Source organism: Bubalus bubalis, chromosome 1, assembly GCF_019923935.1.
Source record: "Bubalus bubalis isolate 160015118507 breed Murrah chromosome 1, NDDB_SH_1, whole genome shotgun sequence".
NCBI lineage: Eukaryota > Metazoa > Chordata > Mammalia > Artiodactyla > Bovidae > Bubalus > Bubalus bubalis.
In genome coordinates, this window is record NC_059157.1 from 127,030,852 (window position 1) to 127,058,208 (window position 27,357).

Genomic DNA, 27,357 nt, shown 5'->3' on the forward strand with positions numbered 1-27,357 from the left:
CACTCAGACTCACGACCATCAAGTCAGTGATGCCATCCAGCCATCTCGTCCTCTGTCTTCCCCCTTCTCCTCCTGCCCCCAATCCCTCCCAGCATCAGAGTCTTTTCCAATGAGTCAACTCTTCGCATGAGGTGTCCAAAGTACTGGAGTTTCAGCTTTAGCATCATTCCTTCCAAAGAAATCCCAGGGCTGATCTCCTTCAGAATGGACTGGTTGGATCTCCTTGCAGTCCAAGGGACTCTCAAGAGTCTTCTCCAACACCACAGTTCAAAAGCATCAATTCTGCAGTGCTCAGCCTTCTTCACAGTCCAACTCTCACATCCATACATGACCACAGGAAAAACCATAGCCTTGACTAGACAGACCTTTGTTGGCAAAGTAATGCCTATGCTTTTGAATATGCTATCTAGGTTGGTCATAACTATCCTTCCAAGGAGTAAGCGTCTTTTAATTTCACGGCTGCAGTCACCATCTGTAGTGATTTTAGAGCCCAGAAAAATAAAGTCTGACACTGTTTCCACTGTTTCCCCATCTATTTCCCATGAAGTGATGGGACCGGATGCCATGATCTTCGTTTTCTGAATGTTGAGCTTTAAGCCAACTTTTTCACTCTCCACTTTCACTTTCATCAAGAGGCTTTTGAGTTCCTCTTCCCTTTCTGCCATAAGGGTAGTGTCATCTGCATATCTGAGGTTATTGATATTTCTCCCGGCAATCTTGATTCCAGCTTGTGTTTCTTCCAGTCCAGCGTTTCTCATGATGTACTCTGCATATAAGTTAAATAAACAGGGTGACAATATACAGCCTTGACGAACTCCTTTTCCTATTTGGAACCAGTCTGTTGTTCCATGTCCAGTTTAACTGTTGCTTCCTGACCTCCATACAGATTTCTCAAGAGGCAGGTCAGGTGGTCTGGTATTCCCATCTCTTTCAGAATTTTCCACAGTTTATTGTGATCCACACAGTCAAAGGCTTTGGCATAGTCAATAAACCAGAAATAGATGCTTTTCTGGAACTCTCTTGCTTTTTCCATGATCCAACGGATGTTGGCAATTTGATCTCTGGTTCCTCTGCCTTTTCTAAAATCAGCTTGAACATCAGGAAGTTCACGGTTCACATATTGCTGAAGCCTGGCTTGGAGAATTTTGAGCATGACTTTACTAGCGTGTGAGATGAGTGCAATTGTGCGGTAGTTTGAGCATTCTTTGGCATTGCCTTTCTTTGGGATTGGAATGAAAACTGACCTTTTCCAGTCCTGTGGCCACTGCTGAGTTTTCCAAATTTGCTGGCATATTGAGTGCAGCACTTTCACAGCATCATCTTTCAGGATTTGGAATAGCTCCACTGGAATTCCATCACCTCCACCAGCTTTGTTCGTAGTGATGCTTTCTAAGGCCCACTTGACTTCACATTCCAGGATGTCTGGCTCTAGGTCAGTGATCACACCATCGTGATTATCTGGGTTGTGAAGATCTTTTTTGTACAGTTCTTCTGTGTATTCTTGCCACCTCTTCTTAATATCTTCTGCCTCTGTTAGGTCCATACCATTTCTGTCCTTTATCGAGCTCATCTTTGCATGAAATGTTCCTTTGGTATCTCTGATTTTCTTGAAGAGATCCCTAGTCTTTCCCATTCTGTTGTTTTCCTCTATTTCTTTGCATTGATCGCTGAAGAAGGCTTTCTTATCTCTTCTTGCTATTCTTCGGAACTCTGCATTCAGATGTTTATATCTTTCCTTTTCTCCTTTGCTTTTAGCTTCTCTTATTTTCACAGCTAATATCTCAAAATAACCATCTTGTCGGGGTCTAGATTAAAGGTTCTTTTACAGATCCGAGATGTGGGGAGGTGAGGAAACAAAGTAAAAACACCATCAGTTGTATCTGACTGTTTGCAATCCCACGGACAGTAGCCTTCTCTGTCCATAAAATTCTCCTGGCAAAAATACTAGAGTGGATTGCTATACCGCTGTACCCTCCTCCACGGCATCTTCCTGACCCAGGAATGGAACCCAGGTCTCCTGCATTGCAGGCAGATATTTTAGTATCTGAGCCATAAGGGAAGCCCTAAGCCTCTGTCAGGGGGTATATTAATTTCTTCCTTCCTGCCATCTACAGTTGGACAGGGTTCTAAACAAAGGCACTTTAACAGTCCAGTAGAGGGGCAGGGTTCTCTAAGGCAGACAATCAGGTATAATTATAATAACAAAATCACTCAGGATGGGGAACACATGTACACCATGGCTGATTCATGTCAATGTAAGGCAAAAACCACTACAATATAAAGTAATTAACCTCCAATTAAAATTAATTAATTAAAAAAAAAAAAATCAACAAAAGCAAGTCGAAGAAACAGTTCCAACATGGAGTCAGAATTGGTTTTTGCCTGTAACATTATTATATAATAGTAATATATTAACATATAAATAGTTGAAGAAGAAAAAAAATCTAGCTTTCCACTGTTTTGAAGACAAAATTCCAATATCCTAAGCATGATAAAAAGTTCTTCACAACCTGTCTTCAAATTCCCTCATCGTTTCCTATCTCCAAATTACTTTATTGTTACTTTATATACACCAAACATTCAATCCACACTTCTTTATGCCTCCAAGTTTATTCCCTCTGCCTGGAATGCCTTGGCTCCTCCTTCTTCACCTTTGAACTACTACCTAGTCTTTGAAATTCAGCTCAGAGGACACTTCCTGCGTGAGGCTTAGTAGTAGCAGTGGCAGAGCTGCTGGTGGTAGTAATGTGTCTCCTTGAGGGAAGGAGCCATCTCCTATTTTTCCCTGATTATTATTTTTTAAAGTTTGTGTATTTTTGGTTGTGCTGGGTCTTCGTGGCTGTGCATGGGCTAGTCTCTAGTTGTGTTCATGCTTCTCATTGCGATAATTTCTCTTGTTGCTTCGTAGGGGTTCTAGAGCATGGACTCAGTAGTTGAGACACTGGGGCTTAGTTGCCCCTAGTTGTATGTGGAATCTTTCCAGACCAGGGATTGACCCTGTGTCCCCTGCTTTGGCAGGGGGATTCTTAACCACTGGACCACCAGAGAAGTCCCTTTGTAATATTATTATTATTTTTTTAATGGAAGCTCCAGAAATGTTCAACAAATGAAGGAATGAAGAAATGAAAAAATACAGGGATTTAGAGAAAGTTACCGTGATCTCTGAGGCTTCCCAGGTGGCTTAGTGGTTAAAGAATCCACCTGCCAAAGTGGGAAATGCAAGAGACACGGATTTGATCCCTGAGTCAGGAAGATCCCCTGGAGCAGGGCATGGCAACCTACTCCAGTATTCTTGCATGGAAAATCCCAAGGACAGAGGAGCCTGGTGGGCTACAGTCCATGGGACTAGTGTAGAGTCAAAAGAGTTGGACATGACTGAAGCAACCCAGCACACACGCATGCCTGAAACATGATCTCCTTATAGAATGAAAGTGAAAGTGAAAGTTGCTCAGTCGTGTCCGACTCTTTTCAACCCATGGAATTCTCCAGGCCAGAATACTGGAGTGGGTAGCCTATCCCTTCTCCAGGGGATCTTCCCAACCCAGGAATCAAACTGGGGTCTCCTGAATTATAGGCAGATTCTTTACCAACTGAGCTATCGGGGAAGCCCTTATAAAATGAATATGAATCAAAGAAATAGATATATCTTGCCAAACCTGGACCTGAAGTGAGAAATAGCCGGGCCACTGATGCAGATGAAAAGACAAAAGGGCATTACAGTGAGTCATACACCAACTTGGAGCCCTAGAGCAGGGCGGGAGGGGACATAGGTCAACTTTCCAAATGCTGAAGCCAATGAGAGTCATAAAACCACCTCCCTTCAGTCCCATTACATTTCCATACCTGTTTTTCCTGTCCAGAAGCTTGCTTGCCTCTTTCTACTCTGCTCTCTGTAGCAGGTGATTTCTAGATTAAAAAAATAGCCAGTACATAATACTAAACTGAAAATAAGGAAAATTCTGATGTTCTTGAGTTGTCATTTATCAGTGTCATAGTATTGAGAAAATTAACCATTATTCATTTTTATGATGAATAGCTGATGAGAAATGAAGCAATGGTTTTCCTTAGAATACCTTAAACTAAATAGTACCATTCAAATGGTTAGGAGTTGGCAGATCATTTGGAATTTTTAAAACCCTTTTATTTGGAAATAATTATCTGTTCATAAGAAGCTGCAAAATAGTACAGGGATGTCCCTTGTATACTTATCCAGTTCCCCATAATCATAGCATCTTACATATCATGTCATCAAAACCAGAAAATTGCTTTTGGTACAGTACATAGACCTCACTTAGATTATTTTTTTTTGGCCGCATAGTACAGCATGTGGGATCTTAATTTCCTGACCAAGGATCCAACCCTTGCTCCCAGCAAGGCCAGAGCCCTAACCACTGGGCCACCAGGGAAGTCCCAGATTTTACCATTTTTATATGCATTCATTTGTGCCTGTGCGTGTGTTGGGGGCGAGTGGTTCTAAGCAATCTTATCACAAGTGTAGATTCCTATAATCACTACCACAATCAAGAAAAGGAAGTAATCCCCCTCTCAAAGATATTCTCTGTTCTGCCTTTCCTCATTCCTCTCCCCATCCTTTGGAAATGTTTTCTTTGGTTTTTTTTTTTTTTGCTTATATTTGATGTTTCTCACTAACCCCTACAAAAGGGGTTAGTGCTATTGATTCTTGTGCTATTTTGAATGCTGGAAGTAGGAGCACACAGCTAGGAAGTGAGGGGAACTTCTGTGCCCCTAGCAGGAAAATCATTAATAGTAACACAAAGAGGCCTCCCAAGAGACAAACTTATTCCTATAACTGGCTAGTTTCCAGGAAAATGTACATTGGCTCCGACTATAAACACTTGGCATGGTACCAAAACTGATAGGAATTCAACAAATATTTATCAGGCAAGTTCACTAAGTCAAAAGGGGCAATGCATTCCATAAAACATTCCTAACAGAATGTGAAACAATTCCCCATTTGTTCTGGGAAGCAGTTGTTTTCAGGTTAGTAAAGCTGATTGCAAATGGAAAGAAACAACAACAAAAAGTTATCACCACTTATTTGGTTTTCCTATTTATGATTTTTAGTTTATATCTTCAGGCAGAAGACAAAAGCAGACTTAAGTGATGGCTAAAATTATTCACCTGAAACATCACTGCTAAAATGTCCTCTTCATTCCTGCAGTCCCACAGAGCTTCTCCACATGGTCCTTCTCAGTACTGTGCAGCTCAACTTTTGAGGGGAGGGAAAGGTGCAGAGGATAAGTAATAACAACAGTTACCAAGTGGTGAGTGCACTTACCTTGGTAGGAGCCATGGTGTTAAGAATTTTGTTTACACTATCTCATTTAATCCATAAAACAACTTGGTGAGATGTGCAGTTTTATCATCTTCATTCTACAGTTGAGAAAATGAAGAGTTAGAGAACTTAAATGCTTTGGTTAAGGCTAGTCAATTAGTGAATAGAAGACATGGGACTTGAACCCAGATCAGTAGACCACTGGTAGGGAATCTTGGCATTCATTAGGTCTGAGATGTGATGCAGAAAAACCTGTGACACACAATCCCCAGTGATTCTGATGTTCTGATTCCTTGGAGAGCATTGCTAGAATTTACTTCCTGCAAGGAATGGGGTGCAGACATGGAGAACTGATACACTTACATGACCGATGCTGTCAATTCATAAACAATGTTAAATGACTAGTGGATTTTGCCTATGCTTTGGATGTAAATGTATTCTTAAGTAGTTTCTGCATTTGTTCATCTAGTTTTCAGCTTTTTGGACCACCATCACAAGCCAGAGAAACTGTTGCAAACTCTTCCACCAGAGAAGAATTAAATTACCCTGTGGCTATGGAGCACAAATTTAGTTACTCCCTATTTTGAGGTACATGGATTCTTGCCTAGTTCTCTATTTAAAGCTTTTTCATCTATTTTTTTCTTGAAGAAGGAGAGAAAGGAAGAGGAGAAGAACAGAAAAGAGGGGAGAGAAGGGGGAGAGGAAAAGGAAGAGAGGAGGAGAGGTGGAGGAGAGGGACAAGAGGGAGGAGAAAGAAGAACTAAGAGAGAGATAGGAACTCTGAATGGCAAAAAAATAAAAATTAAGCTATATAGAAACATTTTAAGGTTTCTTTTAATCTGAAGCATATTTTTACAAATATAGGTACATGATTGGACTTATTAATAAAATGTTCTTAATAAAATCTAGGGCTTCCCTGGTGGTTAAGGGGTAAAAAGTTCTACTGCAATGCAGGGTTTTATCCCTGTGTCTGGAAGATCCCCTGGAGAAGGAAATGACAACCCACTCCAGTATTCTTGCCTGGGAAATCCCATGGACAGAGGAACCTGGCAGGCTACAGTCCATGGGGTCCCCGAAGAATTGGGCACAACTTGGAGACTAAACAACAGCAACAACAATAAAATCTAAAGACTGTCCTCTGAGAAATGAGTGTGTAAATAAACATAAAAGGTAATTTGGTATACACAGGCCAACAGAAGACTCACCAGATTTCTTTCATTCACAGAAACAAAAGGGAAAAATATCTCAGGTCACACCTGATTTCAACACACCAAGCCAAACGACTAATAAACCACCCACAAGGAATGAAACTATTTTGAACTCGTCATTCTGCAAATACGTATTATAATCTCTAGATCTGCATAAAATTGTGCAAGCAGAAATACACCTGACCTTTTATTGAAAGGAGGAGTCACATACCCTGAAAGGGTTGGGACCTGCCTGCAGTCCCTGGGGAACTTCCTGTTGTCACCGTACATCGTCGGGGTTAGTTATCTAAGCTCTGAGTGTAGAGGCTAAGACTCTGGGAAGAAAATCCTTCGTACAAATGTGACACACATGGGCTCCACTTTCCATATGCTGAGATTATACTTCCTCCTCAGTTTGATGTGCTTGGTGAGATCAGGTAAGTCATTTATTGAATAGTTTTCTTAATTATTTTTAAAAAATTTACTACTACTGTCTTTTTATCATCCTAGTTCCTTCACTAGACTTTCCAAGTGTCATACAGTTATTTTTTTTTCAGGAAAGAAGATATGGATTAACCTTCTTCTATTTCTGAAAAGACTTTCTTTTTCCTCAGTAGTAAAAGAAACTATTATTCCTTTCAATTAGCCTGTTCTGATGTACAAAAAGGAAATATGCTGAAAAATCTAGAGTAGTGTTGCTTTTTTTCATAGTTAATTTTTCTGTGCTTTTCTACTATGAATTAAGATCATTTATTTCCTGGGGATTTAAAATTTTTACGTTAATATCCATTACAGACAGTGTAGGTTTTTATAGCTTTCATGCATCAAATGTTTATTTAAATTATTTTCATTTAAAAAAAAACCCATGATTTTATATGTGTAAAGCCTCTTGGAATGGTGTCTGATATATTGATAACTTAAAATTATTGTACTTACAGGCATACATATATACAAAATTATTAATCATAATGAATAAATAAAAATTAACAGAGTAATGTTTGCAACAAAGTAACAAAAATTAAATGAAAAAATTAAAAAAAAAAAAAGCTCAACACTTCTCAGCTTTTTAGAAGTCCAGTACTTTTTCACATAGTTTAAGTAATGAAGATTGGTATAATTTTTCTGAAGGGAAGTATGTTATACATTAGAACCCATAACGTTTGTTCATGTCCTTTGAACTAGTAAAACCATTGCTGAGAATTTGTTCTAAAGGAATATCTTGTAAAAGAAAAAAAAAAAAGAATCTTTTATACAAAGATGATTCTATGTCATCTGTAATCTCAAAACTAGAAACAACAGAAATGTTTCTACATACAGGAATGGATAAAGTACAATGTAACAACTTTTTAAAATATGTAACCTTCAAAAAAAAAAGAAAAAAAATATATGTTACCTTCAAAATAATTCTGAGACTATGCAGAAATGTGCAAGCATGTTTATAATACAACATGTCATATTATAAAAGAAGTCAAAAAAGCAGAACTCAAATTTGTAGGTAAACTAAGATTACAACTTAGTTGTAAAATCATGCCAAAATCCTGTGTATATGCCTGTAAATAGTTTCAATGGGAAATGGAAAAATTATTTGTTAGTATTTCAGGCTTATAATAAATTTTTCTTAATTTGTGCTTTTGAAGTTGATTTAATAGTAAGTTAAAATTAAAATATTGATAATATTTGGAGAGGGAGGTGGGAGGTGGGGCTCAAGATAGGAGACTGGCTGGTTCATGTCAATGTATGGCAAAAACCACTACAATATTGTAAAGTAATTAGCCTCCAATTAAAATAAATGAATTAAATTATTGTAAAGAGACATTAAAATAAATTAATTAAAATCTATTAATTAAATTTTAAATGAATTGATTAAAATAAATAAATTAATTTTAAAAAACAAAAAATAAAATATTGATAATATTTTAAATTGAGAGGTCACCATTTTAGAGTTTGTGTTTATTATCACAATTTTTTTTTTAAGTAAAATAGATTTAGAGATAGCTTAAGGGGAGTGGGAACTAACCTTAACACAAGAACCTGATGGTATTTTGTGGGTACTTTCTTCAAGTCTCCCATTATATATTTCAGTTACAAAGTTGGAACTTAATTTTTTGTGACCTGCCTTTTTAAAAATATCTTTTTTAATTTTTAAAACCAAGTATAGTTGATTTACAATGAATCTACCTGCCATGCAAGAGACACAGGAGACTCGGATTCAGTCCCTGGGTTGGGAAGATCCCCTGGAGGAGGAAATGGCTACCCACTCCAGTCTTCCTGCCTGGAAAATTCCATGGACAGAGGAGCCTGGAGGGCTACAGTCCATGGGTTCGAAAATAGTCGAGCAGGACTAAGCAACTAATCATGAGTAAGATAAGTTATTATAAGATAGTGAGTATAGGTCCCTGTGCTATACAGAAGATCTCTGCGTATCAGTTAACCTCAAATTCCCGATGTATCCCTCCCCTATCTGGTAACCATTGACCTGCCTTTTTGCGTGCTAAGTCGCTTCAGTCATGTCTGCCTCTGTGCAACCCTATGGACTGTAGCCTGCCAGCCTCCTCTGTCCATGTGATTCTCCAGGCAAGAGTACTGGAGTGGGTTGTCATGCCCTCCTCCAGAGGATTTTACCAACCTAGGGTCCGAATCCATGTCTCTTACTTCTCCTGCATTGGCAGGCGGGTTCTTTACCACTAACGCCATGTGGAAAGGTTTTCCTTAACATTATCTCATCAGTAAAGTCTTGCTTTAAGTCATTCCACAAGACCCACTGCTACCTAATGGAACCCAAGCAGATCAAGATACATCATGATAAACATCCATAGCTAGAAGGAAAATAATTATTGCTGTAAGCTAAATCCAGTCTTCTTAGTATCTGCAAAACCGTGATCTGAGAACTTTCATGAGGGAGGATATTAAATAATAAGCAGAAATTATCAATCACAGATACATTTACCTATTGTTTTTCCCTTCCTTGGCTTGCAGTCCAAAAATGAGCAAGTGATTAAGATGTGATTCTGAAATCCCAAGAATACAAGTCTTTTACTTTCAGAGATTTTTATTTTGTTACTCGAACCTTCATGAAATCATGATGGGAATTTTGGCCGTACTCTTACCAGAGTACGGAGCAATGGCTGGCAGACTCTACCAGAATCATTTTTGGAATTTGTTGAAAATGCAGACTATCTCCAGAGATCCAGACTCAGTGGGTCTGGAGTGAGGTCCTGGAATCTGCATATTAAACAAATTCACATTGCTTTTCAGCTTGCAGGTGGTTCAAGGAACAGAGGCTGATAAATGTTATAAATTTTTAAATTTTTTTTACAATTTTATCCTGGACTATAGTTGATGTACAATGTTGTGTTCATAAGTAATTTTTAAAGTTACTTGCTATCAAAATTTTGACCTATAGTAACTTGTGCAAAACTAGGTAGATATTTTCCTAAAGAATACCTTTGTGCCAAATCAGAGAAAGAATTATCTCCTCAAATATTGGAAACTCCCTTCAGAATGATTTATAACTCCGTGTGTGTGTGTGTGTGTGTGTGTGTGTGTGTGTGTGTCCGTGTGCGTGCGCGTGCATGCACGCCACTGTGTGACTCACCTGTGTCCAGGAGAAACAAAGGTGACTACGGGGTGGAGCATGAAGGTGCATATCTTTTGCGCATGATTAAGAGATAAGAGTAAGGAAATTTGGCATCTCGTTTGTTTTCTGGGTTATATCCTAAAGAAATTCAAGCTGGTCGTTAAAAGCAGAGACATCCTTCCAATGAAGAAGGCATTCAGCCCATTTTTTTCTTGCCTGCCTCTGCCAGTATAAAAGAGAAACAAAGATATTCCATCAATTTTGGCCCTGGCCAACTGTGAACCCATCTCAGTCTGGCTCAGGATGGATTTTTAATGCCAAATTCAGTGTTGTTCTCTGCATAAAAAATATAAACTGAGTTACTTTTCAGATTAAAAAGAAAAAATCAGTAGAATTTCATTGTAGGGACATGTCACCTTCCCCTTCCACTTCTCTCTTCAAAGTAGGAGTCCAACTCATTTTCTAATTTCTCCGAGTCAAAATTTCTGGACTAAAGAGATGTTTATTTCTGAGACTTTTGGAAGTTCCTGCAGAACAATGTTTTTAAGCAAGCTTAAGAGTGTGCTCAGGTGTGGGTTTCTGGAAAGCTCCTGGTTCCATCAGTCAACATGTGGTGGGCTGTGTGTCCTGGACACTGACTTGGCATCCACTGCCCAGAAGGCAAAATATTCAACAGTGTATTCCTTCATCTATGTCTGAATCTCAGGATTTTTAGGCAGCATCGAGTCAATATACCCTGTCTGTGGACCTCTGTTCTAAAGAAGTTATTCATACACATTTGCGTCATGTTTAGAGGTGGGGGAAATGAGAGCTGGAGCCCGCCTTGGAACCCAAAACTTGACAGGAAAGAAGTGTGAGTCGGAGCCCTCCCTGCTTTACTTCCTGACTCGATATGGTGCATCAGGGTGAAATTAGGTGGAATTTCACTGCTGTCACGGGGGTTTGGAGGTTAGTGAACTGAACTTCACCAATCATGGGTCTGAGAGAAATTGACACTTTGACTTTTGATAAGCTGACTCGGCCATATTGAGAGGTTTAATAGGAACCTGTCTTTGCTCGTCGACTCTCATAGAATCTCAGAGCCTTCTGTCCTCTTGCCCCACTCACAATTGCTTCATCAGTGGGGTATTTCCGCCTACAGTTCCATCATCTCCCTTCACAGACACCTCTTTGGATGTGAATGAGGAGTTTCCTCTTTCTGTAGGAGTTTTCCCCAATCAGACACGTGGGAGATGAAATCGGTTCTTCCAAAGGCAGGTAGAAGCCAAAAGCCAGAACTGAGCATGACCCCAAGATAGCATGGGCATTTAGCATCAAGGCAGTGTATCTTGCGAATACAGAGCCAAAGGATCCCTTGGAAGTTTATATCAGAAAGGAAGCGAGGTTGTCAGTGATCAGTCTGAAGGAATCACACTTTTCTATCCAACTGAGACTCACTCGAAATAAGCCAATCTAGGGAAATAGATTTCTCCCTGTTTTTTTTGGTTGTAGCCTAAAGAAATATAGCTGGTGCATAAAAACAAAATGTATCTTTCCAACCAAGAGGACATTTTATGTAACTAACTCAACTTTCTGTGGTAAAACAAAATAATAGTTATATTTAGTCCCTAAGGCTGAGAATAAGAGTAATTTGTTGTGCACAGAAACAGCTAGCTACAATCACTCCCCAACTGCCAACAGACTGACCAAAGTCAGGGCTTTATTTAGCCTGCAGTGGTAGAAAATGGAGGTCTGTCAACCTCCGTTTCCAAGGTGAAAGAAAGCAAACTGAAAAATGAAGAGCCTGATTTGATTGTGACTGAAAAATGAAACTTCTGCCCAGTCACCTCCAAAAGACTTTTAATCTTTTTTTCACTTTTATTTTTTTAATAATTTTGTCTATTTACTTTATTTTTGGATGTACTGGGTCTTCGTTGATGCTCGGGTTTTTTTCCCTCTAGTTGCAGCAAGTGGAGTCTACTCTCTGCAGCATGTGAACTTCTCACTGCAGTAGCTTCTCTTGTGGAGCACGAGGCTCCAGGAAGCATGGGCTTCAGTAGTGGCAGTTCCCAGGCTCTAGAGCACAGGCTCAGGAGTTGTGCACAGGCTTAGTTGTTCTGAGGTATATGGGATCTTTCCGGACCAGGATCCTGTGTCTCCTGCATTGGCAGGCAGATTCTTCACCACTGAGCCGCCAGGGAAGCCCCACCCTGTTTTTTTTTATTCTTTCCCTGAAAGTGTGAAATTATAGGAGCAATTTTTAAAAAATCAGTTTTATTAAGATATAATTCACATACCATACAATCCACCCATTTAAAGTGTTTTTTAATATATTCACAGATATATGCAATTGTCACCAGTCAATTTTAGAGCTCTTTCATGACCTCAAAAGGGAACTGAATACCCTTTACTGTACCCCATCTCTCCATCTCCTCCCATCCCCAAGCTCTAAGCAACCACTAATCTACTTTCTGTCTGTATAGATTTCCCTATTTTGGACATTTCGTATGGATAGAATCATATAATATGTGGTCTTTTGTGACTGACATCTTTCACATGTTATAGCATTTTCAAGACTCATCTGTGTTGTAGCATGTGGAACCATGTTTGTTACCTAAAAGGTATTTATTAGCCAAAAAAACCTGCTTGATAAAAAGGTGAAAAAACACCTACCTGATCAACATTCTAATTACAAGAGTAAAGTATGGTTATTTTCAGGTCTTTAAAAAAGATATGTTTCTTAATTTATTTTCCTGGCTGTGTCGGATCAGGTGGTAAGTTGCAGCACACAGGCTCTCTAGCTGTGGCACTCTGGCTTAGTAGTTGAGGCTCATGGGCTTAGCTGCTCTGAGGCATATGGGATCTTAATTCCTTGCAACTGCCCCTTCATTGCAAGGTGGATTCTTAACCACTGGACCATCAGGGAAGACCCTGTTTTCAGATATTTTAACTAAAAGAAATGTAAATTTCTTGGTATATTAATTTTTTTAGATTAGGGTTGTCTTTGGTGAGTAAGAAAGTCCTGGAGAACTTGTTTGCTCTTGTCCTTTCAAATCAGTTAGTTTGAAGATCTTAGAATTTCATTTCCTAAAGGAATGCTAGAGTGGGCTAAATGGCTAAGGAATAAGGGACCAACTTTATTTTAATACGAGCAAGTTGATGATCCAAATAGATTATTTGTTTTACCTTGTCAGGGAGAAGAACCTCACTTGTATACAGGCTAATAAAGCTTCTCTTTTCCAAATCCTTGGTTGAATTAAGGAAACTAAAATGATGGAAGGAAGGAATTTATTTAGCACTTGTTTTATGTCAAATCTCATACTAAGTGATTTACTTATTTAGTCTTCATAATCCTATGAGGTCAATACTATTAACCCAATTTATCAATATCATTAACAATTACTAGTTTTGGGGACTTCTCTTGTGGTAAAAAGTGGCAGAAAGTAAAGAGGAACTAAAGAGCCTCTTGATGAAGGTAAAAGAGAGTGGGAAAAGCTGACTTAAAACTCAACATTCAAACAACTAAAATCATGTCATCCAGTCCTATCATTTCATAGCAAATATGAAAATGTGGAAACAATGTCAGATTTCATTTTCTAGGGCTCCAAAATCAATGCAGATGATGACTGCAGCCATGAAGTTAAAAGACACTTGCTCCTTGGAAGAATAGCTATGTCAAATCTAGACAGTGTTTTAAAAAGCAGAGACATCACTTTGCTGACAAAGGTCTGTATAGTCAATGCTATGGTTTTTTCTGTAGTCGTGTATGGATGTAAGAGTTGGACCATAAAGAAGGCTGAGAGCAGAAGAACTGACACTTTCAAACTGTGGTGCTGGAGAAGACTTTTGACAGTCCCTTGGACAGCAAGGAGATCAAACCAGTCCATCTTAAAGGAGATCAACCCTGAATATTCATTGGCAGGACTGATGCTGAAGCTCCAATACTCTGGCCACCTGATGCAAAGAGCTGACTCATTGGAAGAGACCCTGATGCTGGGGAAAACTGAGGGCAAGAGGAGAAGTGGGCAACAGAGGATGAGATGGTTGGATGGCATCACTGACTCAAAGGACATAAATTTGAGATATGTTAAAACTCAGGGAGATAGCAATGGACAGAGAAGCCTGGCACGCTGCAGTTCATGCGGTCGCGAAGAGTCGGACAAGATTTAGTGGCTGGAGAACAGCAATAACATCTGGTGGTCCAATGATTAAGACTCCGCACTCCCAATGTAGGGGGCCCGGGTTCAATTCCTGGTCAGGGAACTAGATCCCACATGCCACAACTAAGACCCGGCACAGCCAAATAAATAAACAGAAAAATAAATAAAATAGTTACTAGTTTTTTGGCATCTACAATGTATCATGTAACACTTTAGATACTTCACAGGCATTTTCTCTCATTCTCTCATCAGATCTGACAGCCAGGCTGGGATTAGAGTGTGGCAAGTAAGGCACTCACCAAGTGCAACGTTTGGAAGGGACACCAAAATAGTAATCAAGATAAGTCAACTTATGACTTTTTTTTTTTAGTGCAGTAAAATATTTTATTTTTGTAATATTTTAATGCAACACAAGTGATACTTTAATATCTAAATATTTCACTCTGTGATACTTTAAATATTTTACTATCATTTAATATTTAATGCAAATTTGGAAAACTCAGCAGTGGCCACAGGACTGGAAAAGGTCAGTTTTCATTCCAGTCCCAAAGAAAGGCAATGCCAAAGAATGCTCAAACTACCGCACAATTGCACTCATCTCACACGCTAGTAAAGTCATGCTCAAAATTCTCCAAGCCAGGCTTCAGCAATATGTGAACCGTGAACTTCCTGATGTTCAGGCTGGTTTTAGAAAAGGCAGAGGAACCAGAGATCAAATTTCCAACATCCGCTGGATCATGGAAAAAGCAAGAGAGTTCCAGAAAAACATCTATTTCTGCTTTATTGACTATGCCAAAACCTTTGACTGTGTGGATCACAATAAACTGTGGGAAATTCTGAAAGAGATGGGAATACCAGACCACCTGACCTGCCTCTTGAGAAATTTGTATGCAGGTCAGGAAGCAACAGTTAGAACTGGACATGGAACAACAGACTGGTTCCAAATAGGAAAAGGAGTATGTCAAGGCTGTATGTTGTCACCCTGTTTATTTAACTTATATGCAGAGTACATCATGAGAAACGCTGGACTGGAAGAAACACAAACTGGAATCAAGATTGCTGGGAGAAATATCAATAACCTCAGATATGCAGATGACACCACCCTTATGGCAGAAAGTGAAGAGGAACTCAAAAGCCTCTTGATGAAAGTGAAAGTGGAGAGTGAAAAAGTTGGCTTAAAGCTCAATATTCAGAAAACGAAGATCATGGCATCCGGTCCCACCACTTCATGGGAAATAGATGGGGAAACAATGGAAACAGTGTCAGACTTTATGTTTCTGGGCTCCAAAATCACTGCAGATAGTGACTGCAGCCATGAAATTAAAAGATGCTTACTCCTTGGAAGGAAAGTTATGACCAACCTAGATAGCATATTCAAAAGCAGAGACATTACTTTGCCAACAAAGGTTTGTCTAGTCAAGGCTATGGTTTTTCCTGTGGTCATGTATGGATGTGAGAGTTGGACTGTGAAGAAAGCTGAGAACCGAAGAATTGATGCTTTTGAACTGTGGTGTTGGAGAAGACTCTTGAGAGTCCCTTGGACTGCAAGGAGATCCAACCAGTCCATTCTGAAGGAGATCAGCCCTGGGATTTCTTTGGAAGGAATGATGCTAAAGCTGAAACTCCAGTACTTTGGCCACCTCATGCGAAGAGTTGACTCATTGGAAAAGACTCTGATGCTGGGAGGGATTGGGGGCAGGAGGAGAAGGGGACGACAGAGGATGAGATGGCTGGATGGCATCACTGACTTGATGGACGTGAGTCTCAGTGAACTCCAGGAGTTGGTGATGGACAGGGAGGCCTGGTGTGCTGCGATTCATGGGGTCACAAAGAGTTGGACATGACTGAGCGACTGATCTGATCTAATCTGATCTGATCATGCATAGATGATATTTTAATGCAATATTTTTAAAAGATCAAAATCAACACAAATCTATGATGAAAAGAATGTCAAACATTTTACTAAGATATATTACTGATCATTTTACTTGTCGGTGTTATTGTACAACAGAAAAAATCATTTCTAATTGTCCTGCATTTCTGGCTCCGTGACAACTTACTTCCTTGCTACGTGGTTTATATTATAAGAGGTGACCACAGTGTATGAACAGATTAAATAATGAAGGGCTATTCTTCACTTGGTTCAAAATATGAGAGGATATTTTGATAAATAAATGTATACTTGTATAAATATGTACGGATTTCCCAGGTGTACTAGTGGTAAATAACCTGCCTGCCAATGCAAAAGACATAAGAGATGCAGGTTGAATCCATGGGTTGGCAAGATCCCCAGGAGAAGAGCTTGGCAATCCACTCCAGTATTCTTGCCGGAAGAATCCCCATGGACAGAGGAGCCTGGTGGGCTACAGTCCATGGGGTCGCAAGGAGTCAGACAGGACTGAAGTAACTTAGCACACACATGTAAAAGCGTACATTTACATGGTGTGTTTTTCTTTTGCCTTGGGCTCACTATGACTCTGCAAAGCACTGCCTGACAGATTGGCATTATTACGATCATTTTACACGTGCAAAACTGAGGCCTGGAGAGGTTAGGTAATTAATTAAGAGAAATCACATAACTCATAGGCAATGGCGTTGAACTTCAAACCTAGGTTTGTCTCCAAAACCTAGGCTCTTTCCAAAATTGTGTTGTGTTTTTGTGTTAAGACCTTAGACCAGAGTTGGCAAGGGCTTGCCTGGTGGTGCAGTGGTCAAGAATTTACCTGCCAGTGCAGGTGATGCAAGAGACAGGTTTGATTCCTGGGTCAAGAAGATCCTCTGTAGTAGGAAATGGCAATCAATCCAGTATTCTTGCCTGGAAAATTTGGTTAAGATATTAGACCAAAGCTGGCAAACTTCTGTAGAGAGCCAGATAGTAAATATTTTCAGCTCTGTGGAACAGTGGTCACTGTTAAAGCACTCAATTTTGGTTATACCAAGAAAACAACTAAAGACAATATGCTAATGATCATGGCTGGATTTGGCCATGTATTTGGCCCATGTATTTGGTCATGTATTAGATTATAATAAAGTATCTCAGGCACATATAATTTATCTCTGAAGATAGATAGCTTTTCCTGACATCCTATTTGAATATGTTTCTTTTAATTTAACAGAAGGAAGACAGTAAATGATACTCAGGCCTGCAGTACACAAGGGTCTGAATTCATCAATGGATGGGAGACGTCACCCATCCAGCTGTAATTTTCCGATTGTAAACAGGAAATGGCATTTCAAAGGGATTGAATTTCAAAGTAGTCTGAAGAGTAAAGGCAAAGTTTCTCCCCTTTTAAATAAACTCTAATAGAAGAGGTTAAGCTTTAGAAACCAGTTTAACATGTTCTGCTGAGCTGTTAATACTACCTCTGAGCAAACTTGACTTTGTAACAAAACAACGAAATAACGAGGTTTGCTTTCTGAAGGCGTGTGTGTGTGTGTGTGTGTGTGTGTGTGTGAGTTGCTCAGTTGTAGTGAATAGCCCTTCCCTTCTCCAGGAGATCTTCCTAACCCAGGGATCAAACCCAGGTCTCTCATATTACAGGCAGATTCTTTACAGTCTGAGCCACCAGAGAAGCCCAAAGTAAAATGTAAAGAACTATATGAGGGTGAAGCAATGTAACAAATTTGCTATTCACATGTATCTACTCCTTACATGCTCTCCAAAGTGCCTGAGAATTTCAGGCCCAACAACAAGACAAGTTCTTGAGCTTGGTGCTGGGTACACACTACTAGACTAAAAACAACGCAGTGCCTGCCCTAGAGAAGCTTAAACTAATTTGTAACATAGTCCAAAATAACATAAATGTAATATATTCTTTTAAAAATGGTGTTAATTCTGAGAGGAAAAGGATTAATAACTTAAGCAATTTTAAACAAAGAACTTTGGGGTGGAGTGCACGACCTATTGTTGTTTGCATATGATTTCCCAGGCTGTGTCTCCTGCAGATGTATTTCTAATAATTTCAGTCACAATGCATTTCATGCTTCATTTACTTTATAAACATTATGTCATACACTATATAGTATTTATATTAATCACTCTGAATGGCTGACTAATGTGTTAATAGATTGATATCCGTCTATCCAGGAAATATTTGAAGCAGGCCCTGTTCTTGGCACTGGGAATGTAAGAATGGACAAATGGTCAAATAGATTAGTTATCTTGGAACTTCTGTGCTAGTGGGGGAAGTTATTTCAGAAAAGGAAAAAATGTTTCAGGTTTGTGGTATGAAGAAACAGGTAAAATTTAAGGGAAAAAATGGAGTGGAATTCAACACAAGAAGGAAGTAGAATATCTATAAATCCTGGGGGAAAGCATATAAAGTCAGAGCATCATTTAGGCCAAGGAATTCACTTACAGAAGAGAATAATAACAGTGAATATGTTATCCACTAGCTACCCCACACTTATCCAACTTAAAAAAAAAAAAGAAAGTCAAGTTTAATTGTAACTAATAAAACTGCATCCAGGACCCTCTCGGAACAATCAAACAAAAGAAACAGGATAAAATTGTCCTATTGAAAAAATAAACAGTTTCTACCAGCTCCAGAGCCTGTGAGGGTTAGATCAAGGGCAGTTCCTCATTCCTAAGGCTGGTTCTGTCCCCCATGCAAGTTTCTTATCCCTTGAGCCCAGCTGGGGATGGGTGAAGGGCCATCCAGGAGCCTGTCTTGAAAGCAAGAGCGAGTCATTCAGGAGAAGGCCAGGCAAAGGACTCACTGTGAGCAATGATCTTGTACTTGCTAGAACTAAAACTACATAACCAGGGAAATACAGTTCTAGAAGATAAATTTTATATAAACTTCACCTTCCTTATTCATGGCAGTTCCTGTTCTGTAAAGGCGCTCAGGCACTGAGGTAGCAGTTACTAGACCATTGCTCGGAGGGGAAATAAAGGGTTAGGTTCTGGGGAGCCTCTGGTTACAGCATTTTTTTTGACTGATCAATCAATACATAATCTGATTTTACATGTGTTTCTGTTTAAAGACACTGTATTTAATATATATCATTGACTTGCTAACATTGAACTCATGGCCAGCACTATAACTCATAGCTGAACAAAGCTTATGTAACACATTTTCTCTGTAAGGTAACATCACAGCCTTTATGAGTTTAGAAACTCCAGCCAGCAGTTGAGGACTATGTTTGGGGGATTTTAAACAGAGAAATCACAAAGTAAAGGCACAAGAAGCAAAAAATGTGGCAGTCAGAGGCTAGGAAAAGGACATTTGTTGCAAGAGCTGAAACAAGAAGGCAGAGCGTTGGTGTGTTTGACCACTGCTGAGAGTGTCGCGTGGAGCAACTCAGATTTTTCTTTTTGCCACTCGGCACGGGTCTGCGCATGATTAATTTCAGGGGTTACAAATACATTTGGGTTTTATTTTAGGTCTTTAGATAGAGTGTTTACTACTGTGCTTTATCACTTGCAAATATTCTGCATTCCTATTTTATATGCATTAAATATTATGTAATTTTTAAATTTATTAAAAATAAAATTTCTGCCCTAAAGGGCTCCCAATCTGCTGCTGAGGTGTGGGTGGCAATCACACTCCTCTTTCCTCTGGGTTTTAACTAACTGAGAAACTGACCCGTGGCTAAAAGTGTCAGCTTTATTGTTGGCATAGCTGGATTTTGAAAAAGTGGAAGCCAAATCATTTTCTCCTTCTAATGCAAAACAGAGGTCCCCTGCTGACCTTTCCTCAAGTGGCAGGGTCTACCTGTCACCACGGAGGAGGATAGAGGAGAGAAACCATGGAAGGGAAAGGGAAAGAGGGGGCCCTCCTTCCTAGGGAGTGGAGTGGGCATCCCTGGGATGAGGCACACCCAAACCACTGAGATGCAGAGCAGGGGTGAGAAATGTTTGATTTGGGGGATTACAAATAAATTTTGAGTAGGTGAATTCACACATATGAAATGCATGAGTAAAGAGGACTGACTGTATTTTGACAGAGGGAACCCAAAGTATATGTTTGTGCGAGTGCATTTGTGTTTGTGTTCTTAAAAAAGGGTTAAGGAGGATATCCAATACAGGAGGCAATACGTGAGCAGTAGCTCTCTCATCTTTCTTGGTAGATTAGGAGGAGCTAGAATAGATAACACTAAATAGAACAGAAACTCTCTCTGAGTCATATACCAGTACATAGAGGCTCAAATATTTATTTTTAAACCGAAAAAGTAATCGCCAGAAGAGCTAGAAGTAATTTTATAACTAATAAAAATCAGGAGGTAGACACTGGATCAGAGAGGAGAAGTACTGAGTATCTAATGCCCTCATCATTCATATCAGAAAGTCATTAGACACTGTCTCCAGTTACTCAAGCAAGGACTGGAGCGCAATAAGGAAAGACAACTGTTCTGACAAAGATCAGCAGCCGGATTCATGGCAGAATTTAAAAATATGCTCCACAACAGTCTGAAATACAGTTTCCAGATGCCCCAAACTTCTTGCCAGGGGTTCACAGTAGAGCATAATTAAATCTGAATAAATATACCTACGTCTGGAGCACTTCTGCATGTAGTCCGCTGACCTACAATCCACACACTGACATCCCGTAAAATAGAAACAAAAGGATTTCATATAAAGTTATAGAGCTCAATTTTTTCTTGCCAGAAAAATTAAAGCGGGCTATAAACTTCCCAGCATGAGAACGAAAATACAATGGAAAAAAAAGCAAAAGAGCGACAGGCAAAATCCACATAGCAAAAGCAATGGCCTTTTCCAGAGCGCAATGCCATTAAAACATAACTAAGACATTTAAAAATACTTGAAGTCACAGTGGTTCTATCAAGTGAAAAATAAATATTTATGTGTTCTGCCCTTCTTGCCTTTCAGTAACTGTCAACTTTAAGGGCTTCTAGAAAGGACTCAGCAGGCCAAAAAGATCACCCATCCTGTAGACATTAAAGTTGGCAGTTGCTGCTGAAAAACAGCTTTGACCCCAAACTTCAGGATGCATCTCTGAGCCTTGCAAGTACTCAGATACGTGGTTTTATGACACTTTGACCTAGTAGTGCTCATTTGGCTCAAAATGAACAAACACAGTAATTAAGCAATCTCCTTCTTTGGAAAGGGCACTCTATCTTCCCCAATATGACCTTATTCATAATTAATATCCACCACATAACTCTCTTGGGCAGGTAGGTAGAGAGCGAAAGATGGCATAACTTCCCCAGGCCAGCTGGTGAGTCAGTCACACAACCAGGAGCAAAACCCAGTTTTACTGATGGCTACATCCCACAGGCTCAGCCCTACTTCGGCACTCTTCAATAAAATGATTAACTGGACAATTATTTACTGTTGGGCTTGTTCTACAAGCAGCAGGTAAGTTTCAGTCCAGGTTCTCCTGGGACAAGCAATCTACAGGAAGGGAAAAATAAAAGGGGCCAACTGATGGAGAAAATGTTTACATAGATGAATAAGTCCTGGGTGTATAATACACAGCATGGTAGTTAAAAATACTGTATTGTATATTTGAAATTTACTGAGAGTTGATTTTAAATGTTCTCTTCTCACACACACACACGGTAACTAGGTGAGGTGATGAGTGTGTTAACTAACCTTATTGTGGTAATCATTTCTTAGTATATATAATATAAAGTGATGTCATACACCTTAAACTTACTCAATGTTATTTGTCAGTTATGTCTCAATAAAGCTGAGAAAAAAAAAGAAAAAAATAGTATTTACATTGTGAGGAGGCCTCACTGCACAATCTACTAGACAGTATAAAGTAAAAGAAGGATGTGTGATTTGGGGGCTCAACTTTTTAAAATTATTCATTTATTTATTTATGTCTTCACTGGGTCTTTGTGGCTTTGCAAGAGCTTTCCTTAGTTGCTACAAGTGGGCATTACTCTTTTTGGGGGTGCACAGGCTTTTCACTGTGGTGGCTTCTCTTGCTGCAGAGCACAGTCTCTAGGAGCATGGGCTCAGTAGTTGGTCCACAGCATGTGAAATCTTCCCAGACCAGGGATCAAACCTGCGTCCAGGTGGATTCTTATCCACTTCACCACCAGGGAAGTCCCTGAGGCTCAATTTTTAACCATGTCTTTTCTAGGGTAAGAGATTTCAAAACCTCCTTAATTTTTTGTGTGTGTGGCCGTGCTGCGTACATGGGTGGCATGTGAGCGGCCTATTACTCATTACCTTCCTTAATTATTTTGCCCTCAAATTATCCCAGATCTGGTCAGTGGAAGCCCCTTCCAGTTGGTTCCTGTGTCCCTGTGACATGTTTTTAAACACTATCTCAATTTCTGCCATTATGAGATGCTCTAGACTCTTCTTTTTTTAAAAAAATTATTTCTTTCTTTATGGCTGTGCTGGGTCTTCATTGTTGCATGGACTTTTCTTTAGTTGCTGTGAGAGGGGGCTACTCTGTAGTTGGGATGCTTGGGCTTCTCATGCCAGTGGCTTCTACGTTGTGAAGCACAGGTTCTAGGGTGCATTGGTTTCAGTGGTTTCAGGCTCTAGAGCATGGGTTCAATAGTTGTGATGCCCAGGCTTAGCTGCATGTGGGATCTTCCCAGACCAGTGATCAAACCCGTGTCTCCTGCATTGGCAGGCGGACTCTTAACCACTTAGCCACCAGGGAAGCTTTCTAAACTCTAAGCTCTCAGCTGTCTTAAGCTGTTCTCTTTACATCCCCAGCCTTTCTTTGAAGGCCATTCTTCGAGTCCAGTCAGCAGGGGGAATGCTTAAAGATGATGCTTGAGCAAAGAAGGAAAGGCCTGAGAAAGGCCACCATGGTTAACAGTTTCAGATGCGTTTGAAAGGTGTAGAGCCAGGCACACCATGTTCTCCACCACCACTGCAGTTGGGAGCTGTGGACAAGGAAAGATGCTTTGACCCCGTAGATTCAGTTACTAAGTCCTCTACTATGCGCTGGGCACTGTGATGGATATATGAGATTAATCATAAGCCACCATTTCAAGGAGACTGTGGTCTAATGGGATAGACATCCATATAAAGAAATATCCATAGTACATCCCTGGAAATGTCTTCATTGTGCTGTCAATGTGGCACAGAGAGGAGCTGGGGAGTTCTGGGTTGAAGGACAGACGGTAACTAAGGCTGGGAGAGTTGGAGAAGGCTTCACTAAGGTAACTTTGGGGTTATACCTTAAAAGAGGGTAGGATTTCAAAAGATGATTTTCTGAGTGAAAAAGAAGACACCACTTATGAACTCTAAATCAGATATGATGTTTAAACTTCATTCAACTAGATCCAGCCTCTTGCTAGGTACTGTAAGACACATGGAAAATACTCCAGTGAGTGTAAGACAGAACTCTTGTTTAATGTCTATCTAAGGAAAGGACTGTCATGATACCATCTAATTTTTATTTTCAGACACAGATGAAACATGTCCTTCATTTACCAAACTGAGTTTTCACAGTGCAGTGGTTGGAACAGGACTAAATGTGAAGCTGATGCTCTACACAAGGAGAAACCCAACCTGCGCACAAGCCATCAACTCCACAGTTTTGGGGAACTTGAACGTGACTAAGAAAACCACCTTTGTGGTCCATGGATTCAGGCCGACAGGCTCTCCTCCAGTCTGGTTAGAGGACTTAGTAGAGGGTTTGCTCTCTGTAGAAGACGTGAATGTGGTTATTGTTGATTGGAATCGAGGCGCTACAACTGTCATGTACAACCATGCTTCTAGTAAGACCAGAAAAGTGGCAACAGTCTTGAAGGAATTTATCAACCTAATGTTGGTAAGGAGGAATTCTCTTAGATGGTTCAGAGCCAAATTGAAATTGGCTCATTATCTGGATATTTAAAGCCAAGAGATATCTACAGTGATCAGGAGGGCTATTTTTGCAGTGTTTTGCAAATGTTATTTGAATAAGCCCCCAGGAGGTGAAGGGAAGGCCCATAGGTATGGTTGTGTGGGTTGTACACTGAACAGGGAATCCATCTAAGAGAGCACCATTGTCTCTGTAGACACTGTAGATTTATATATCTATTATAAAAAATTTCTAGTGAATGACAGCAAAGTGTCCTGGAGAAGGGACATCTTTTTCTAACTCATATAAAGTTACCTAACGGGTAGGAGAGGTTTCCTGGCTTCAATGCTCAGTTTCCTCAACTTCCATAGCTCTTCCTTTTCTTAGACCTGCCAAAAGTTTAGAGATCAGATTATCCAAAACCAAAACTGATATACCCAATCTGATAAAAAGTGATTTGACATCGGGACTATTTCAGAGAGCCACACCTGGTGGCCACTGTGGCCAGGGGTGACATAAATTTTACATGAGCTCCTCAGCTAAGCCACCGCCCTTGGGAAAGGGAATGTTAAAATGATTCATGACCAGCTATCCCAGGACTAGGACAATATGCCCTGCCCCTGTCTTCCTTCTTCCCGCTCTATGGTAGTTCATTAACCAAGCCAGCATGAAGATAAAGGAGTTCATTAAAGTATTTGGTTGCCCTTCTCCTCAGTGGGGAAGGCTTTAAGATGTCTCAGCTTGGTTCCTAGCAGAAGCACGAATGGAGACACCATGGCATAAAAATTAAGGCAGGTTTGTATTTGGACAGACCAGTTTGAATTCTGTCCTACTCCCTTCCAGCAGCTGTTTGACCTTGGGAAAATGACTTCAGCCCAGTCAGTTAGTTTCCTCATCTGTATTATCAAAAGAATAGCATCTAGTTTGTGGGGGTGTTGTGACATTTTAATAAGATAATGGATATAAGGCACTTAGAAATGTTTCTCCAAAGTCAACAGTTAGGAAATTTGTCCAGGTATTGTCAACTCCTTGGCCCCTCACAATTTTTAACAATGGACCTTTTGAAATTCCAGGCAGAAGGAGCTTCTCTGGATGACATTTACATGATTGGAGTAAGTCTAGGAGCCCACATAGCTGGGTTTGTTGGAAAGATGTACAATGGCCAGCTGGGGAGAATTACAGGTAAGAATTACAGGTAAGGCTTCCTGTGAATGGGCTCAGGATAGCCAGCCTGTGGACTGTGTTTCCTGGGGGAGCATGATACAGGCAATCCAAGTCCTTGGGTTCCAAGTCAGCTCTTCTAATTACTTAACTGCTCAGAGCAAATGTCCTCTTGTGCAAAGGGAAGACCATAGTAATAACTGACTTCAACAGTATTAAATTTATTATTTAATAAAATATGTGCAAACACTTTATAAATTGTGTATGCTATAGAAAAGTTTGGTGGTGACTTTATTTCTCTATGGCTACAGAAACAGCTATGTCCCATGTTGGGGATTTTGCCCCAAGCAGATGGCCTTCCTTTCATTTAATCCGAGATTGTTTGACCTACATATCTAATATAGCCCCAGGAATAGCTGGAGCCTTAGGGTAGGAAAATGAGATGGGAATTATGTTGTCTGGAGCTTACTCTGTGACTATCAGCTTTCAGACCAAGAAGAATAAAAACCCTCAGAAACACAGCAGGTGAAACTCCAAAGAAAGATCCCTTTGCTGGGTTCATTTGCCTGGTGCTCAGTAACTTTCCACAGTGACAGATGAAGGGCTGGGGGAGGCTTTCTCTTTCAGAGAGGCATGGCTTCTGGCCATCCATATCTTTTCCAGAATTGATCCTTACCCTGAGATAGCCATTCCAAATCTAGGCAGTCTGGAAGGCAGAAGTGAATGGAAGGAGGGAGGGGAGAGGTAAATGATTCAAATCAGCTACAATTGAGAGGTAACCCTTTTAGAGCCACAGGACTGAATGTGGTACTTAACCTTGCATGTGGCCCTGGGCTAGTCTTCTGGCCCCACACCCCTGCCCCTTCTGTCTGTCTCTGTCTCTCATATACACATATACTCCACATTGGCTGGTGTCTTCTAACACTGGTACTTGAGGTCATATTTTTTCCTGGGCTATTTTTTTTTCTGACTTTCATCTCAAATGCCAAGGTTGCCCTCATCTTATTCACCTGCTTTCCTAGGGAAGCAAAACATTTTTTCAGGTTTTAAAAAAGTATTTATTTATTTGGCTGTGCTGGGCCTTAGTTGCGGCACAGGGAATCTTGGATCTTTGTTGCAGCATTCAGGATCTTTAGCTGCAACATGCAAACTCTTAGCTGTGGCAATGTGGAATGGAACCTGGGATCCCTGCATTGGAAGCACGGAATCTTAGTCACTGGACCATCAGGGAAGTCCCTCTTTTTCAATTTTTAAAATTATTACTATAATGTTTTAGAAAGCAACATGTGTTTACTTTTTAAAAATTCATTTTCCCTTATGGGTACAAAGGACAAATAGCTCAAATATGCTTGTTTTCTTTATCTGTTGGGAGCTTCTCCTCTGGGAGCTGGGACTTTTCCCAGTGGTGTGTTTAGAAGCTGATCAGCGCTCCACACAAACACACACACACACAAATAAATTTATAGCATTTACTGATTCCATCATGTAAATACTCCCACTGTGGCTGATTTTAAGCTACTGACCTGACGTCACCGATCACAAAGTTTGGGAAGAGATAAGCTAAATGGGCTGTCCAGTGCTAGTGTTGGGGGCTCTAGCCCATCATTGTCTTATTCTATCTACCCCCTAATTTTGCTCAGCCACCCAGCCAGCCTGTTCCCACAACTGCTTTGGATGGGAATACAATGTAATCTGGCCTCTGACCATGGAAATTTCCCAAGCCAGCCTCCCTTCCCTGGGCCCACATGGCCCTGCTTTGTGACCTGGACTCAGCCCACAGTCTGCAGCTCAATTTTCTGTCTCCTCTGGCTGCCCCACGTTCTCCAGTTCCTCATCCTCACTGAGCTCCAACATCAAATTCACCTCTTCCCAAGCGCTTGTCTCAGGGGTAAAGCGTTTCCCTTCCCCACTCACCTCCGACTGCCCTTCTTGAGTGGGATCACTGGATTGTGGGGCGGGAAAGACATAATTCACTCCCAACTCCTAAGAACTGGGCAGTTCTGCTTGTTAACTATCTAGGCCAGACTGTCTGCTTCCTCTCTTTCATTTCCCCTTTGTCTTCTGTTCTTGCTTTTCCTTTTCCTCTCCAGGCACATCTCCTGGTATTACTTTTCATTAATTTCTTCAAATGAAGATGAATGGATTTAAAAACATTTCAAGTACCTACATCACTTGATAATACATTAAATTTGATTCTTATAAAAATCATCTTGGAGTGTTGGATACAGTACCGACGTGCTGAATCAGGATCTCTGGTCTTGGGATCCAAAAG

General features: G+C 40.2%; 1 protein-coding gene across 3 annotated transcripts in view; it reads left to right on the top strand.

Moving 5' to 3' along the window:
* Window positions 1-6,626: 6,626 nt before the first annotated feature.
* Window positions 6,627-27,357, top strand: part of LIPH (lipase H) — a 53,749-nt gene continuing 33,018 nt past the window's right edge. The window contains exons 1-3 of one of the 3 annotated variants that reach the window (XM_044943935.2): window positions 6,627-6,920; window positions 23,545-23,912; window positions 24,998-25,106. In XM_044943935.2, the coding sequence (XP_044799870.2) occupies window positions 6,854-6,920; window positions 23,545-23,912; window positions 24,998-25,106 (544 nt within the window). In that variant the 5' untranslated portion in view covers window positions 6,627-6,853. The remainder of the gene's footprint in view (window positions 6,921-23,544; window positions 23,913-24,997; window positions 25,107-27,357) is intronic. The other 2 variants (XM_006071084.4, XM_006071082.4) reach the window with 2 other exon arrangements.